Here is a 15,134-nt window from a genome sequence, read left to right on the forward strand (position 1 = left end):
AAAAATTCACACACACTTTCCCCAAGACATCCTTTCACAAGTTTGTTAATTTCTAATTGATAGGTCACATGGTTTGGTGGCCATATTGAATTAACCCCAAAAACCTTCAAACATCTTCTACAGAACGGCTCAACAGATCAAGGGGAAACTTCACAAAAGTATTGCTCAAGGGTAGTGAATACAAGTTTGTTCATGAATAATTGATGTCACATGGTTTGGCAGCCATGTTGGATTCAAGAACAATATTAAATATTGTTTTCTCTGTAACCACTTGTCATATCAAAGTGAAACTTGGCAACTATCATACACCACCAGGTCTGCATATCTGGTAAAAATTATGATGTCACAAATCACATGGTTTGGACTCCATCTTGGATAGAATAACGCACCTTGTCCGATGAACACGAAACTTAACAAGCATGATCCACCACATTAGAGGGAGAATTTAAATTTATGATGTAATAGGTCACAGAGTACGGCAGTCATATTGGATTTAAAATTAACTTTAAAAGTCTTCTTCTCTGAAACGGCTGAACAGATCAAGGCGAAACTCCACATGTATGACCGCCTCTCCATGACGAACAAAAAGTTCTCCCCCCCCCCCCCCCTTTTGATGTATGACACATCGTTTGGCAGCCATATTGGATTGAAGGAAAAATATCAATTAATGTTTACTCTAAAACTGCTTAATCAATAAATATGAAACTTCACAGTTATGATGTAGCGGTCATGTGTAATGACGAGTAGGTCACATGGTACGGCAGTCATATTGGATTGAAAATTAATAACTTTAAAAGTCTTCTCTGAAATGGCTGAACAGATTGAGGCAAAACTCCACATGTATGACCGCCTCTCCATGACGAACAAAAAGTCCTCCCCCCCCCTTTGATGTACGACACATGGTTTGGCAGCCATGTTGGATTGAAGGAAAATAATAAGTAATATTTACTCTGGAATTGCTGAATCAATATATGCGAAACTTCACAATTATAATTTAGCCGACATGTGAAACGTGGACTTAAAATTTCAACCCGATCAGCCACGCGGTTTGGCAGCCAGAATTATTTAATTATTTGAATCTGAGAACTTTTAGATTTTTTTTTTTTCCAGAAGGCTCACTTGGCTGCACCTGAATGCGTTTGAGGGTACTGGAATAGCAATTCAATTGATACCGACAATGTCCCCAGGAAAAAGGGCTAACTGCGTACGTAATAACGAGATTGAACACTTTGTGCGACCCGGTTCGTTACTAGTCAGTCCCGCGCTGTCCCGAAGCAAGGCTGTATTTGTATCACTATTAAATAATGTTTTCTCTGGAACCACTTATCCTATCGAAGCGAAACTTTGCAAAATTCTCATTTAAGTCTCATGTTGTATCAAAGGCGGATGTCTGGGTACCCGGTCATCACTGCCAGCAGTTATAAAAAGTGGCAGTTCTAGTTATTTTCCCTTTGTCAACCTCCACACCCCATCCTATTCAAGTTCACGTTCCAAGTACCCACTCCTCGAAGGAGGGTCAGTGCTTCAAAAGCTACTTCCTGAAATATGGGTAGTTTGCCCTTGCCTTCCTGGTGGGTTCAGGATTCGAACCTGTAAATGACCATGACATTACAATACAGGTGAGCCAACTTTGAGCCCAATCTAAGTCTATACTGTATTTATAGGTCTCTTCGAAGTGCCAGGAGTATCTGCTATACATATCAACAGTATGCAATTTTAACACAAGCACAACCCACAAGGTAGTTGGTATTCCATCGATGAGAAGAGTCGGGGATCAGTTCTATGCAGTTTTATTATTCTCATTCTCATACACTATACCACCAGGTTACAAAGGGGGCTTCGTGCCAGGTTGGTATGTAAAAAAATATTTTTTTTACAAACGGGTGAACACAACATGAACAAGTCCACCAGGGTTGAACTTAACAATGACTTGCGGAGATACTCGCATGTACGTACGTATGTACACATCACGTCGGAGAATTGTAATGAACTGCAGTAACAGTTACCCTGGGAAACAACCATCCATCATGTAGCTCTCGTCGGGCATTTAAAAACAATCTTACCTCTCGGGATCGTCACCGTGATGAAAATAAATTACCATTTGGATTCTTGGCTTCTGGAAATCAACCTGCACACAGTCCAATGAAAAGTCACCCATTGTAGGAGCATCAATTAAAAAAACCCAGCAGGTTCACTAATGCTCCAGTGTGCGGTTACCCCCATGCCTTGCCTGGATCTCATTTACATTTGGTAACAGTCCAATGAACGTGTCGTTGTTGAACCTGTTGCTATGGGGACCATCACAAAATATAACCCAGCAGGTTCACTAATGCTCTTCAGTGTGCGGTTTGCTAATGCTTGCCTGGTCTTATTTACATTCGGTGCCAGAAGGGTAGGACCTCCTGTGACAGGGGTAAGGAGTGAAACTCCATCGTATAACGAATAGACTAGCATCCCGTGTAGAGCAAAGCAGTTGAGGTCGTCAGATTATCTCACCCTGAAGGTCGTTAATGAGTCAGCTGGGTTTTTATGCGAATAATATAATCGGACATGGTAATTTTTCAGGAAATAGCTCGACTTCTGAAGGTTATAACAATCCAAACTCTTTGGACTGTTGCTTTCAGCTGTATTTGAACCACATGAATCTCTGGGAGGCCACTAGTGTACCCTTATATGGTTTAAGGAGAAAAGTTTGGACAGACAAGAGCACGATTACCCACCCCCCTCCAAACCATCCTAAAAGTGAGCCAATTCCGGCAAAAGGTGATCAGTCATCAAGTGATGGCAGTTTGTCATCAACTCAGAAAGGTATTCTGGGACTAGACTGCAATTTTAAAGGTGTAACACAACACCTGGTGAGATTAAACAAGTCTTTTTGTCAGAAGAATATTTTTTTCCTTTCCTTATTGGGCAGCTTTCATGGGGTTCCTTTTCTTAGCCTCCGCGGGCTTAACCTTTTGGTGAGAGCAATGGACGATAAATGCTGGATTCCTGGCACAGCAGTGTCAATTTGATGGAGGTGAAGGTGAAGCCGGAGCACTCTGGCCATCAATGTTATTGGGATCGGGGGTGAAAGAGAAAAAAAGGCCACATTGTGTTCTGGGCTCGGAAGGATTATGTTATTATGGCCCCAACCCTGAGTTTGGAATTTGTCATGGACACCGGCACAAAGTGGCCAGCTCATTCAGAGAAGATAAAATCGGACCTTTTAACGCCTGTAATTGCATGTGCCAGGTGGCTTAATGTTCCCTCATAGGAGAAATGCTCTCCTGAATGCTGAATGACGATATGACGATGTGGTATCGTATGGTACATGAGAATTCGAAGGGCTCGGAAATGAGCAATGCCATAGTCATCTGCTATCAATTAAAAAAAAAAACAAAATCCCACCATCTTCCCAGCAACTACTACTACTACCTTTTTAAAAGACCTCAATTATTCCCATCTTCATGTGGGATCAGCTGGGGAGAGTTTTGAGCATGAGCCAGCTAGCCAGGCCAGACGTTCGACTGAAGGTAATTTGGGCAAGAATTCATAATTTGTTGAAGATGTCGGCAATAACCCACCCACTCTTCACGGTAGACGACCAAACCTCTTTACAATGGACGGTGCACACACATTGATGCTTCTCCCTGCCTGCGAAACACCAGGGTGCTAGTTTATACGTGCAGCTTACCGGAGATTCAAACCCAGACTAGACAGCTCAGAAGCGAGTGCAAGTACCTCCAGCTATCCTGCCAGCACGACTACCCTTCCTGAAGAAATTGTTGATATATGACAAATGATTTAAGACTCACAAAATGTAAGGCAGGCTGTGCTCATCGCATCGGGAAACATTTCATCAAACACAAGAGAGAATAATAAACGCATTTCAAAACACATAATTTCCACTTTTTAAAAAAGTTCAGATTGGGCCAGTTCAGCCGACTCAGGTGGTGCTGCTAAAAACTACCGAGAATTGGTCCATTTACCTGCCTTTAGAAACCATTCCATCTCAGACCTCTTGAAAATTGTGCATTCGAATCAAATCGATAAACATCTCATTCTACCAAACGCCATGCAAAAGCTTGGTGTTAACTTAAGATCTTAGGGTCTTGAGTTCAAGCCCCTGTCGGGTCCATTTGAATTAACAACAGGTGGGTCGACTTAGCCTGTAATCCTCCCGAGGTTGGCAAAATGAGTACCAGATTACCAGTAACAGGGGGCACTGCATCAGCGGGCACAGCAGCATCCTCAGAAAATGATGCAGCCGAGCAGCCACGGGCTGCATACGGATAAATAAACTACAGCATTAAAAAGACCTTCGTCATATGAAGCTCAATCACATTAAGGTCCAGGAAAACTCGACATACATGTTTACCTGTAAACTCAGTTTGCTTGTCCTTGCTATACGGTAACTTTAAAGCAAAAGGCTTCATGTTTTGAAACCCAAAACATGCGTACACCATGCCAATGTATGTGAGCATCTTTGAATGAAAAAGCCCTGTAAAGGTTGAAAGAAATCCTCAATGAGGGCTCAGAACGTATAGAGGGCTCATTATGCAGCATCCCCATCTATACATCTGTTAACGATTCATGCACGAGAGGGAAAAACTTTTAAAATGTCACTTCAGGAGGACATTCTGCTCAGACTCTGTCTCCTTCCAATTAAGAACAGGATGTTGAAACCATCCGTTTCAAATGTGGCATCAAACACAAAGGGTCGGTCGTTTGTTCAAGATTAAAAAAAAAAGGCATACCCTTTTTTAGATAAGTGAGTTTGAAAGGCAGACGGGTCGAAAGAAGAGTATGCCAAATTAAAAGCGTTAAAAGCAAAGACTCTCGTGTCTGTCCGAAGGTTAGATATATGTGCTGTTCATAAAGTTAGATCCAAATCGAACTTTGTCGCAACTCAAAAAAACATTTTAGAAGAAAGACAACGGTGGTTTTGAGCAAGGTGTAAAAGAAACGGTGGGTCCAATCGACCATTTGGTGTTCGAGTCTGCAGATATAATCACGTCTTCTCAAAAATGCCGATGCCAATGCCGAGACGAAGAGCCCAAAACCACGTGAAAGTATGGAATTGCAGAATGTCGCACAAAACCGTCCATTTATCTTCAAAGATGCTGTGCGTGCAACAATTTCCACGAATACATTATAATTAATGAAGGGCGTGAAAATTAAACAACCCGATTGTAACAATGGAATAGCTACTACTACTACTACTACTACTACTACTACTACTACTACTACTACTACTACTACTACTACTACTACTACTACTACTACTACTAGCTGTTCTTCTTTAATGAACCCAAAGATTCCCACCTTATTGTTTTTGTGCCATCTTTCAGGAACCAGTTGGCTCGACCTGACATTCGACTGAAGGTGGCAGGAATTTGGAATTTGGCCCGTGCCGGCAATAACTCACCTAATCTTCAGGAAAGACATTGCAGGGTTGAACCTCCACCAACGACTAATGCGTGCGGCACAGCAGACGAGTCCTCCGGTTAAACATTATTCCAATGGACGACTCCATTATTCCAATCAATCCATTATTCCAATGGATTGATGCCTCGTCCTGCATGCGAAACACCAAGGCACCAGTTTATAGCTGGCTCGAGATTCGAACCCAGAATAGACAACTCAGAGGCGAGGACCCATACCTCGAGGTTATCATGCCAGATAACTTCCTCCGTTCAATAGAAAGCATATTTTAATTGAATAGCTCAAGGATTATATACTTGCAAGATAACATTTCTGCCATGAAACAGACCACGAAAGTTCTAATTAGACTTAATTCTTTCACCCACCCCCCTTCCTCCTCTCTCGACATGATCCTTTCAACAATACTTCTTAAAAGTGGAACAAAAATAAAATTCAAAGTTAAAGTCAAAAAAGGTCTCGTGAGAATCCGCATCCTTTCATGAATCAAATAATCTCCATTGTCTTGTTTCACCGCAAATTGCGTTTTGGTTCATCCAACCTTCTTGTGTGGTCTGCCGTGTTGGTTCGTCAAAGTAATGTACTTATGGGGTAAAGCAGAATGACCGAAGAACTAATAATACTGGAAGAGCACTCGGTAGAGCACATACCTCCGCCACGTGATGCCTGATCCACGAGAACATATCGGGCCCATTACATTTTTGAGATATCGTGCTATATAATCGTTTTTGGCCCCATCTCTCAATGGTGAAGAATCACTTAAAAAAAATTCCAGTAGTCGGATCCGGATCTGGATCTTCACCAAAATCTAATCAGTTCGTCCTTGTCACACACCCAACCTGCGCACCAAATTTCATCTGGATCGGTGCACAACCTTTTGAGATATCGTGCACACAGACAAACAAACAGACAGACAGAGAGGGGTGAAAACATAACCTCCTTCACCTTCAGTGGCGAAGGTAATAAACGAAGGTTGAATCGTAAAAGGGCAGTTCTTCTCAGGGAAGCTAATGGAGTTGAAAGATCGAGAAGATCAATCTGCAGTGATCATCAATGAGAGGGAGAGTTTGGCTATTTAAAGAAAAAAAACCAACATAATCATCGACATCGAGTGGACCTGCCACTAATCAGCATTATCTCTGTAAATTATCCCCAAGATTGGTTCAGATGTTCCAAAGTTATGGTCAAACAATGAAAAAGTTATTCTGGAATGTTGAGGAGGAAAGCTATTATAATCCCATAAATCCAGAGGATATTAGCAAGTCGGGTTCGCTCAAACTGTATATATTTTATTTACAGGCATAGAAAATGTACGTCTTGTTAAAAAAAAACAACATAAAAACTATGGATATAATAAGAGATGAAAGATGAGGCAATTGGATCTTGCAGGAAATGTGGGAGAGATTGGGTGTTTCATTCGTCCATGGTGTGGATACACCGAGAAACCCGGGATCATGAAACGTGCACCCGAGCTGCCCAAAAATAAACCACCTTGGACAACAGGTACCCCCGAGCTGCCCAAAAATAAACCACTTTGGACAACAGGTACCACCAAACTGCCCAAAAAGAAACCACCTTGGACAACAGGTACGCCTGAGCTGCCCAAAAAGAAACCACCTTGGACAACAGGTACCCCTGAGCTGCCCAAAAAGAAACCATTTTGAACAACAGGTACCCCTGAGCTGCCGAAAAAGAAACCACCTTTGACAACAGGTACCCCTGAGCTGCCCAAAAAGAAACCACCTTGGACAACAGGTACCCCTGAGCTGCCCAAAAAGAAACCACCTTGGACAACAGGTACCCCTGAGCTGCCCAAAAAGAAACCACCTTTGACAACAGGTACCCCCAAACTTCCCAAAAAGAAACCACCTTGGACAACAGGTACCCCTGAGCTGCCCAAAAAGAAACCACCTTTGACAATAGGTACCCCAGAGCTGCTGAAAAAGAAACCACCTTTGACAACAGGTACCCCTGAGCTGCCCAAAAAGAAACCACCTTGGACAACAGGTACCCCCAAACTTCCCAAAAAGAAACCACCTTGGACAACAGGTACCCCTGAGCTGCCCAAAAAGAAACCACCTTGGACAACAGGTACCCCTGAGCTGCCCAAAAAGAAACCACCTTTGACAACAGGTACCCCCAAACTTCCCAAAAAGAAACCACCTTGGACAACAGGTACCCCTGAGCTGCCCAAAAAGAAACCACCTTTGACAATAGGTACCCCAGAGCTGCTGAAAAAGAAACCACCTTTGACAACAGGTACCCCTGAGCTGCCCAAAAAGAAACCACCTTGGACAACAGGTACCCCCAAACTACCCAAAAAGAAACCACCTTGGACAACAGGTACCCCTGAGCTGCCCAAAAAGAAACCACCTTTGACAACAGGTACCCCTGAGCTGCCCAAAAAGAAACCACCTTGGACAACAGGTACTCCCGAGCTGCCCAAAAAGGAACCACCTTTGACAACAGGTACCCCTGAGCTGCCCAAAAAGAAACCACCTTGGACAACAGGTACTCCCGAGCTGCCCAAAAAGAAACCACCTTTGACAACAGGTACCCCCGAACTGCCCAAAAAGAAACCACCTTTGACAACAGGTACCCCACCGGCGAGCTGCACAAAAAGAAACCACCTTGGACAAAAGGTACCGTTTCCTAACAAAAGGATTTGCTGTAGAATTTGCTCAGGGTGTAAAAGGGTCAACGACAGGGTGGCCTGAAAGTCACTTTACCCCTTCCCAGTGAAGCATTGTTCTTGAACTCTTTTAATATACAGGTTTTATTGTACAGTACTTACAATAATTAATTTGTCATTGTATCTGTATGTGCTCCATCATTCTTCTGAGTCAGTGTTTCCGCAAACCATAGCGGGCGAGGGCAGAGGGGAAGGGACGGAGGGAAGTGCGAGAAATTTATCAGGGGTAAAGTAACTTTTGGGCTACCCTGTGTATAGGAAATTATTGGAGGGGGATAAATTGAGAATATTGAAATCGAGTTATCAAAAAGAAGGGACGATGATAGGAGACCAGAATTGGGGGTATGGGGTGTAGGCAGAGAAGTTTTGGAGGAGACCATAGTAAGGGAAAGGAAATGAAGAGGTATGTATGGAGCATACAATTGGGGGGGGGGTGGGGGAGAGGTGGAGGGAGTATGGGTGGGAGCATTGAAAATTCACGTATTTGCATAAATAATAAATAGAGGTCTCCTTTCAATAAAGCAATTGCAAGAGTGTGCAAAACAACAACCAATGTTTGAGGCTTGTACATCACCGCGTTTCAATCACACACCTTGGGTATCATGAAGATGATGCAGAACTTTAAGCACTATTTGGGATAAAGAATTCAAGGAAGAAAAAAAAAACCAGGAAAAGAGAATAATGTTCCAAACAGTCGACCATCCAGTGCAGGTGAGAAGATACTCCGACTCTGGGGCGAGAGGGGCCGCATTAGGCCCAGGCCCTGCTAATTGCCAGTTTTGCAAGAATAATGCGACGCACTGTCAGCTCAGGAGAACCGACACCCGACAGCAAGCAATTACAGGCCATGCGTGACAGGGAGACGGCCATGCATGGAAGAAATAGAAATTTTAGTGCAACCGCAGTTAAAAATACTAAATACAGTTTCATGCTCGATACATTCTTCGGAAAGCATTGGCTCTGACATACCGACTACTCCTCTGCATCCTATATCTCTCCAACCGACATCTGCACAAGGGTACACAAGGTCCACACCGCACTGGCCGGTGGTTCAGCATGGCAAAGCAAAATAAATAAATAATTATCACAAAATAACTCTATTTTACCGTATCTACATCATTTAAAGGTGAGTATGGGCACTCCCAGAATGTCATGAATATGGAGGTTGCCTCACTTGCTAGTCACAAATAAGTATAGGCACGTACCTCTCATGGTACAGCTTTCTACATCCTTCACAGTTTTGCATTCCCAGTAGAGGGCCGTGAAAATTTGCCGCGCAAAGATGGACGTGGGTAATCAAACCTGGACGACTGGATAGCTATCGCTGCCATCCGTCATTAACCTCCTTTCGAAAGCATCTCCAATAATTTACGGCCACCATGATGTCAGTACTGCCATGGGGATAAAGGATGCAAAAGTGCTATAAACAGTGACAGCAGAGACCCGTGTGTTAAATGCAGGCCATTGAGGCCTGTCAAAAAATATTCATCAAAATGCTACATCTCCATTCTCAAGGCTAAAGACCCGTCTCAGAAGAGCAGTGTTGCAAAGGCGCAGAGTTGTGATCCTCACTCAAGCCGACGTTGCTGTCATGTGACCGAGACATCATACAAATCCTCTCTCTCAAATTAGAGCTACAAGGTCTGGAGCTACATCGAGCTCTCATTTTCTCCCGAGGAACAGCGAGGCTCAGCATAGGTCCAGGATCTTGAGAAGGCGTTCCCTTATGACTGTTTTCTCTTTCCTCCAAGAGACTTTCCTTAAGTGTTCTCTCTATGGGATCCTCAGCTGGGCTGGGCTGGATTTGCAGACCCTTCAATGATGCTGTTGATCCAAGCAAAGCCCGAGTTTCAATGCGATGTTTGCTTGAACCAACCTGGTTGGATGGCAACGGAAGAGAGATGGGCTGGATTTTGAAGTCAATATCCTCCAGTAATGTTGAACTACATTTGTCCGTTGGTGATGATGGTGGTGAGGGTGAAGGATGAATGAGACCTCTGGGGCCCTTTGCAGGACTATTTGGGTCTATGACACAGTTATTAAGCTTGATAACAGGAAGCGTAAAGGTGGCAATAGAGGAAGAAACAATCGACCTCGCTTCACGTCTTTTCCGCTCTGCTGATAGTTTTTCCCCACGCTCAATGTGAGACGTGCAACCTGGACTGATGGTGCATAGTGCACTGGGACAACCATGAAGGCCCCGCCCAGCACAAGCATCCACGATGCCACTGCAGTTTTCACCCAGAGAGCACGGCGTCACGAAAGAAACACCTGAATTTTGAGGGGCCGTACACTCGGGCCTGTAACATCTGCTATACTGACCGAAGCATGGTGGCGGCTGCAAAATGGTTGTGCCATTGGAATGGGAATGAGCATCTAGAAGTGCCGAGTAGATGTCACGAAGATGGATGATTTTGGTGCCTTTGTCTCGATTCTCAAATAGAGCCGCCATGCCGCAGATACAGATAAAAATACCGACACCCATCGTAAGAGGTCCAAGAACTTTCATGCGATATGTGTGAAGTTGTTGTTCTACAAAGGTGCGAGCAATGCCTGGGCTCCCAGATATCTTCGTTCTTGAGGTGCTGAAAGAGGTGGGTGACGAAGAGGTCATCAGAGATGAAACCATCGGGTCAAGGGATGTTGAGTTGGAGGTCGAAGGCACAAAAGACCTCTCTGCTGAGTTGGAGGACTTGCGGTGAAAGGCATTCGTGGAGTTGAAGTTTGAGATGGACGATGTAGAACTTGGATTCGGAGAATATGGCCAATAGCCGATTGCAGCCATGGCAACACCAATTAAAGCTATGACTAGGCCAAGAGCGGTGACGGCTCCAGAAAGTGAAAGGACGTTCACCCTTCCCTTTACAACAACAACATCAGCACCTTGATGGAACCGCCTCCTGCGTCGCTGCTTCTTCAAGCCCTTCCGTGGAGTCCCGGTGCTCCTGGGACCCGAGCCCGGCGCCGCCCGCAGGCTGAGACCTCTGAGCAGTGCCCCTGCCGCAGACATCTGTGGTCTGCAGATACCACGAGAAACCATTGATACATGGGACTGTGGTATGAGCTTTACGCAATACAGCATTTGGAAAATAATCCCACTTTCAGTTTCAAAAGAACAAACAAAGCCCCAAAACAAGAAAAACGTTCAAATAAGTCATTAAATTGTTTTTTTTTACAATATATGCATATTGCCTGGAAAATATCACAACCGCAGATTTAACATTTTCCTTAAAAGGTGCAAATAAACCGGAGAAACAAACAGCAATATTTCCTTGATCTGCGTCTATTAAACTTGCATAATGGGATCGTTAAAAGAAAGACAGCCACAGAAATCAGACGATTTGGAAATGCAAAACGCTCTTGCACGTAGATAGAAGTCGCAAAAAGGATGTGATCCCTTTCAGGGGTGGTATCCATGAGATATGGAATTGGTTCCTTTCAAAATGTTTTGGAGAAAAAGAAAGATACTCCACCGTGTTTGGTGTTTCACTTTGTGGGCCTTTTGGACAGACAGCTAAAGAAGAGCAAGGACATAATGCGGAGATGGAGACGAGTATGAATGATGAGACAACCATAAAGACGAGTCTGTGAGATGTAGACTACCAGGGCTTTTGATGAACTGCAAAACCTGGAGGGGTGACTCTGAATACCGGTAAACTGAGTCGAAGAATTTTACAAACTTCACATGAGTAAGGAAGACGTGAACTCGACGTAGTGTGTGTGTGATATGTAGAGCAGAGATGGTGAGAAGTGAAGATGAAAAAGGAAAAAGTAAAAAGAGAAGACGAGTAATCACCAAACTCCACTGACAAAGACTCAAAAGGAGCAGTAGTCCCAAAATGGTCACACGTGATGTCTTTCTCGTCCAGGTATGAAAACAACAACAGGCAGAATCAGAATGCATGTGACTATCAAACTGAAGAACAGAATCACAAAAAGAAGGGAAAGCGGTAAAAACAGGAGGAAAGAGAGAAGAAAGACAAAGCTCGCAAATTAAATACCGGTATGAACAGACACAGACACAGACACAGACACAGACACAGACACAGACACAGACACAGACACAGACACAGACACACACACAGACACAGACACAGACACAGACACAGACACACACACACACACACACACACACACCTTAGGTGGAAGACGAAGTGACGAGACGTTAACATGAGAGACGGTGTTGATAGGCAGACAAAGACTGTGAAAATGACGCAAACCGATAAGAAAATAAATGACCTGAAGAAATTATTTCAATGATGGTGACGTGAGGAAAAACATTGAGGATTCGATAAATTAATAATGACATCAACCAAGATAATAATATAACGAGAGAGATGACCAATTGATGTGGAAATGCTACACATCGGGAGCACGGTAAAGACCTTTCTGGACCCACCAATGTAACAAAAGAGAATGTGGGACCCTTAAACAAGGAAAGCATAGAGGAGAGCGTGGGGGCATTTCATGCCGAGTCAACGGACCGAGATGTCTCCCACTGGCGTGACAGACTCGTTACCTTTCCTAATGAGGAGGTGCACAGACTCGAACCTGGGAGGACCCACGCTTCATGGGTACTGGTCGGGTCGCTGCTCTGCGGGGCTATGCACACTCCCCGCACGGTCCGCTCCGTGCCCGCGCTGCGCCGATAATGACGAACATCTTCTCCTCCTTCGATCCCTCCCTCCCTCACCATCTGCACCCGTCTTCGCAGCCAACCACGCACTCAACTCGCCGTGGCTTCCCCGCCTCACAAGGGCTAATCAGTTACCATCCCGTTAAAAGTCTCCACCAGCTCGATCGACCACTCATCGGAAGTGGAAATGAGCACATTGCAGTTTCAGGACCGGTCCTGTCACTTGTGATGCAAAAACTGTCGCACAGAGGAGACGATGTGTTGAGTAAGGTAGGAGGAGGAGGAGGAGGAGGAGGAGGAGGAGGAGGAGGGATCCTGTTTGGGAAGGAAGGGGTAAGAGCCCCCACACATAAACTCATCCATTTTTGGTTATGTTCAGTATCCTGATCATTTGCAACACAAAACACGGAAAGGAAAGAGGTGGGGAGGGTGGAGGTGTACGGTTCCATTAACCTGATGGTCAACCGAGAAACTAATAGGTGGTTAACAGGCTCCTGGCCTGCAGCCTTCCTTGCCAATTTGGAATCAAATTCTCAGGATATAACCACGTGGCTGATATAACTCATGCTCTTGTTACCCGATGCGCACGAAGCAAAAAGCGGGGTATTAGCAATTGGTTCATGTCCGTCCGTCCAATCAGTTTATGATCGAGGAACAACTTATTTAAATTGCATGTTATATTTTGAACATGTATGGGACAACATGCTTGCCATTTTACAGTACTTTGGCTTTGAATTCATCCCGCCCACACACGCGCAGAAAGGAACGATAACATTTTTTCCCTCTGTCTGCCTGTGCGGCGGTCAAACAAAACTGAAAATAATTCCAAACAGGGAACTTACTGTTTTAAAAGATGTTATAAAGGACACAAACAACAGGTACAAATAACTAATGTAACGTTTGAGAGGGTGGTGTAATAGATGTTGCGTAAAACGGTGGTAAAACTCGAAATTAATTAATTTATACGTCCTTAAACCTCTTGAAACCTTTACTGAAATTGAATTATACACTTGAACAATGCGGAACACAAATTGCCTTCATAATACTTCCAAGAACAATGCGATATATCGACAGAAAGCATGACAGGGTGTGGCATGTGCCGCGGGGTCAAGAAGAGGCCGCCAACATGGCGATGTACGAACACCCATGGTGATCAAAAAGCCTCCATCTCCGAAACTGTGACTCAACGTCGTCTTATTACAGTGTATAAGGGTGGTGTACAAGACTGCTCGAGTCATGCTAAACTTCCGGATTTATTTTTAAACAATGTTTAAAATAATTATTTTATTGAAATTGAAGTATCCTTTCTATAATTCATGGACCGGTGTGCTTGTTTCTTTGTTTGTTTGTCGTACTACTACTCCTACAGTTATTGACCGATTACATCCAGATTTGCTACATAGGATCAGCATGACCCCAATTAATGTTGGGTGGTCGCTGCTCGACTACCCTTATTCTCAGTTTTTCCGTCTGTCTGTATGTTTGTTTGTAATGGACAGCTCTGGAGGCCAGGAGTCAACCGATTTTGATGAAACTTGACAGGTAGGTTCATACCAGGATCTAGTTCTATGCTTTTGAGCACCGTTGCTCGGGACGCCACCGTTGCCCAGCAACGGGACTTTGAAATTTTTGAAAAATCCTAAATAATGATTTTTTTCGAAAATCAAAAATCGGCGTCCGCGCTTTTATGTGCACTATAATCAACCTCTTTGTCAAAAATTTTCAGTCCGATCCGTCAAGAACTGTATGACTAGTATGCAATTATGTAGCGACCACCCATGTCGCCTACCGGCTTGTATAGGGGTGTTTTTATCTTTGCTGGCAGTCTTGGGGGGGGGGAGAGGGGGGGGAGGGGTGGGAGGCATGTAAATCCTCCATGTAAATGTGTATGGTGTAGTACCGCCTCCAGGTGGGGGAGGGTATTACAAGTCTCCACCATTATAGTGCAGTATTCCTGTCTCCACGTTTTCCAGTGCAGCGAGATGTTTTGAATTGTAAGCAGTCGGTATGTTTTTGCTTCATGCACATAACCCGTTTTTTATTTTTTTTTGGCCTAAACAGAGCTGTCACTTGCCGATACACGCCTAAATAAAGGTATGCATCAGAAGAACCTGTTGCATGCTTTTGACAAGATCGCCCATCGGGCGGATACTCTGCGAGTATACCTTAACACTGCATGGGGTATCATGTTCTATGAACTCTCTACTTGACACTCTTGCAAGCTGTGCCAGTGGTGAAGTGTTGAACTCGAGAATCTGGAATAATCTTCTTCAATGATTACAACTGCTGAAGATCATTAAACTTTGACACAAAACAAGACACAAAAAGCAACATATTGCTTTATGTAAAGTTTTCATTACAGGTACATTCCTCCAAGCTTCA

General features: G+C 44.0%; 1 protein-coding gene across 2 annotated transcripts; it reads right to left on the minus strand.

Annotated features, from left to right (window-relative positions):
• Positions 1-1,774: 1,774 nt before the first annotated feature.
• TMEM200A (transmembrane protein 200A) lies at positions 1,775-15,035 on the minus strand. Of its 2 annotated transcripts, XR_015049523.1 has the most exons (3): positions 12,636-15,035; positions 5,411-11,133; positions 1,775-2,128 (listed from the first exon to the last, which is right to left on the minus strand). XR_015049523.1 is itself a non-coding variant. In XM_085847181.1 (2 exons), the coding sequence occupies exon 2, from the start codon at positions 11,124-11,126 to the stop codon at positions 9,633-9,635; it is 1,494 nt and encodes a 497-aa protein (XP_085703307.1). In that variant the 5' UTR covers positions 11,127-11,133; positions 12,636-15,035; the 3' UTR covers positions 1,775-9,632. The 2 variants fall into 2 exon arrangements, 1 of the variants encoding a protein (XP_085703307.1); XM_085847181.1 differs by having other exon boundaries at positions 1,775-11,133.
• Positions 15,036-15,134: the final 99 nt, after the last annotated feature.

Source organism: Eptatretus burgeri, chromosome 11 (assembly GCF_056783735.1).
Source record: "Eptatretus burgeri isolate ZD-2024b chromosome 11, Ebu_testis_v1, whole genome shotgun sequence".
Lineage (NCBI taxonomy): Eukaryota > Metazoa > Chordata > Myxini > Myxiniformes > Myxinidae > Eptatretus > Eptatretus burgeri.

What these genes read in the sequence shown, in the direction of transcription:
- TMEM200A (XM_085847181.1), bottom strand. Translation starts at nt 11,126, where the DNA reads ATGTCTGCGGCAGGGGCACTGCTCAGAGGTCTCAGCCTGCGGGCGGCG.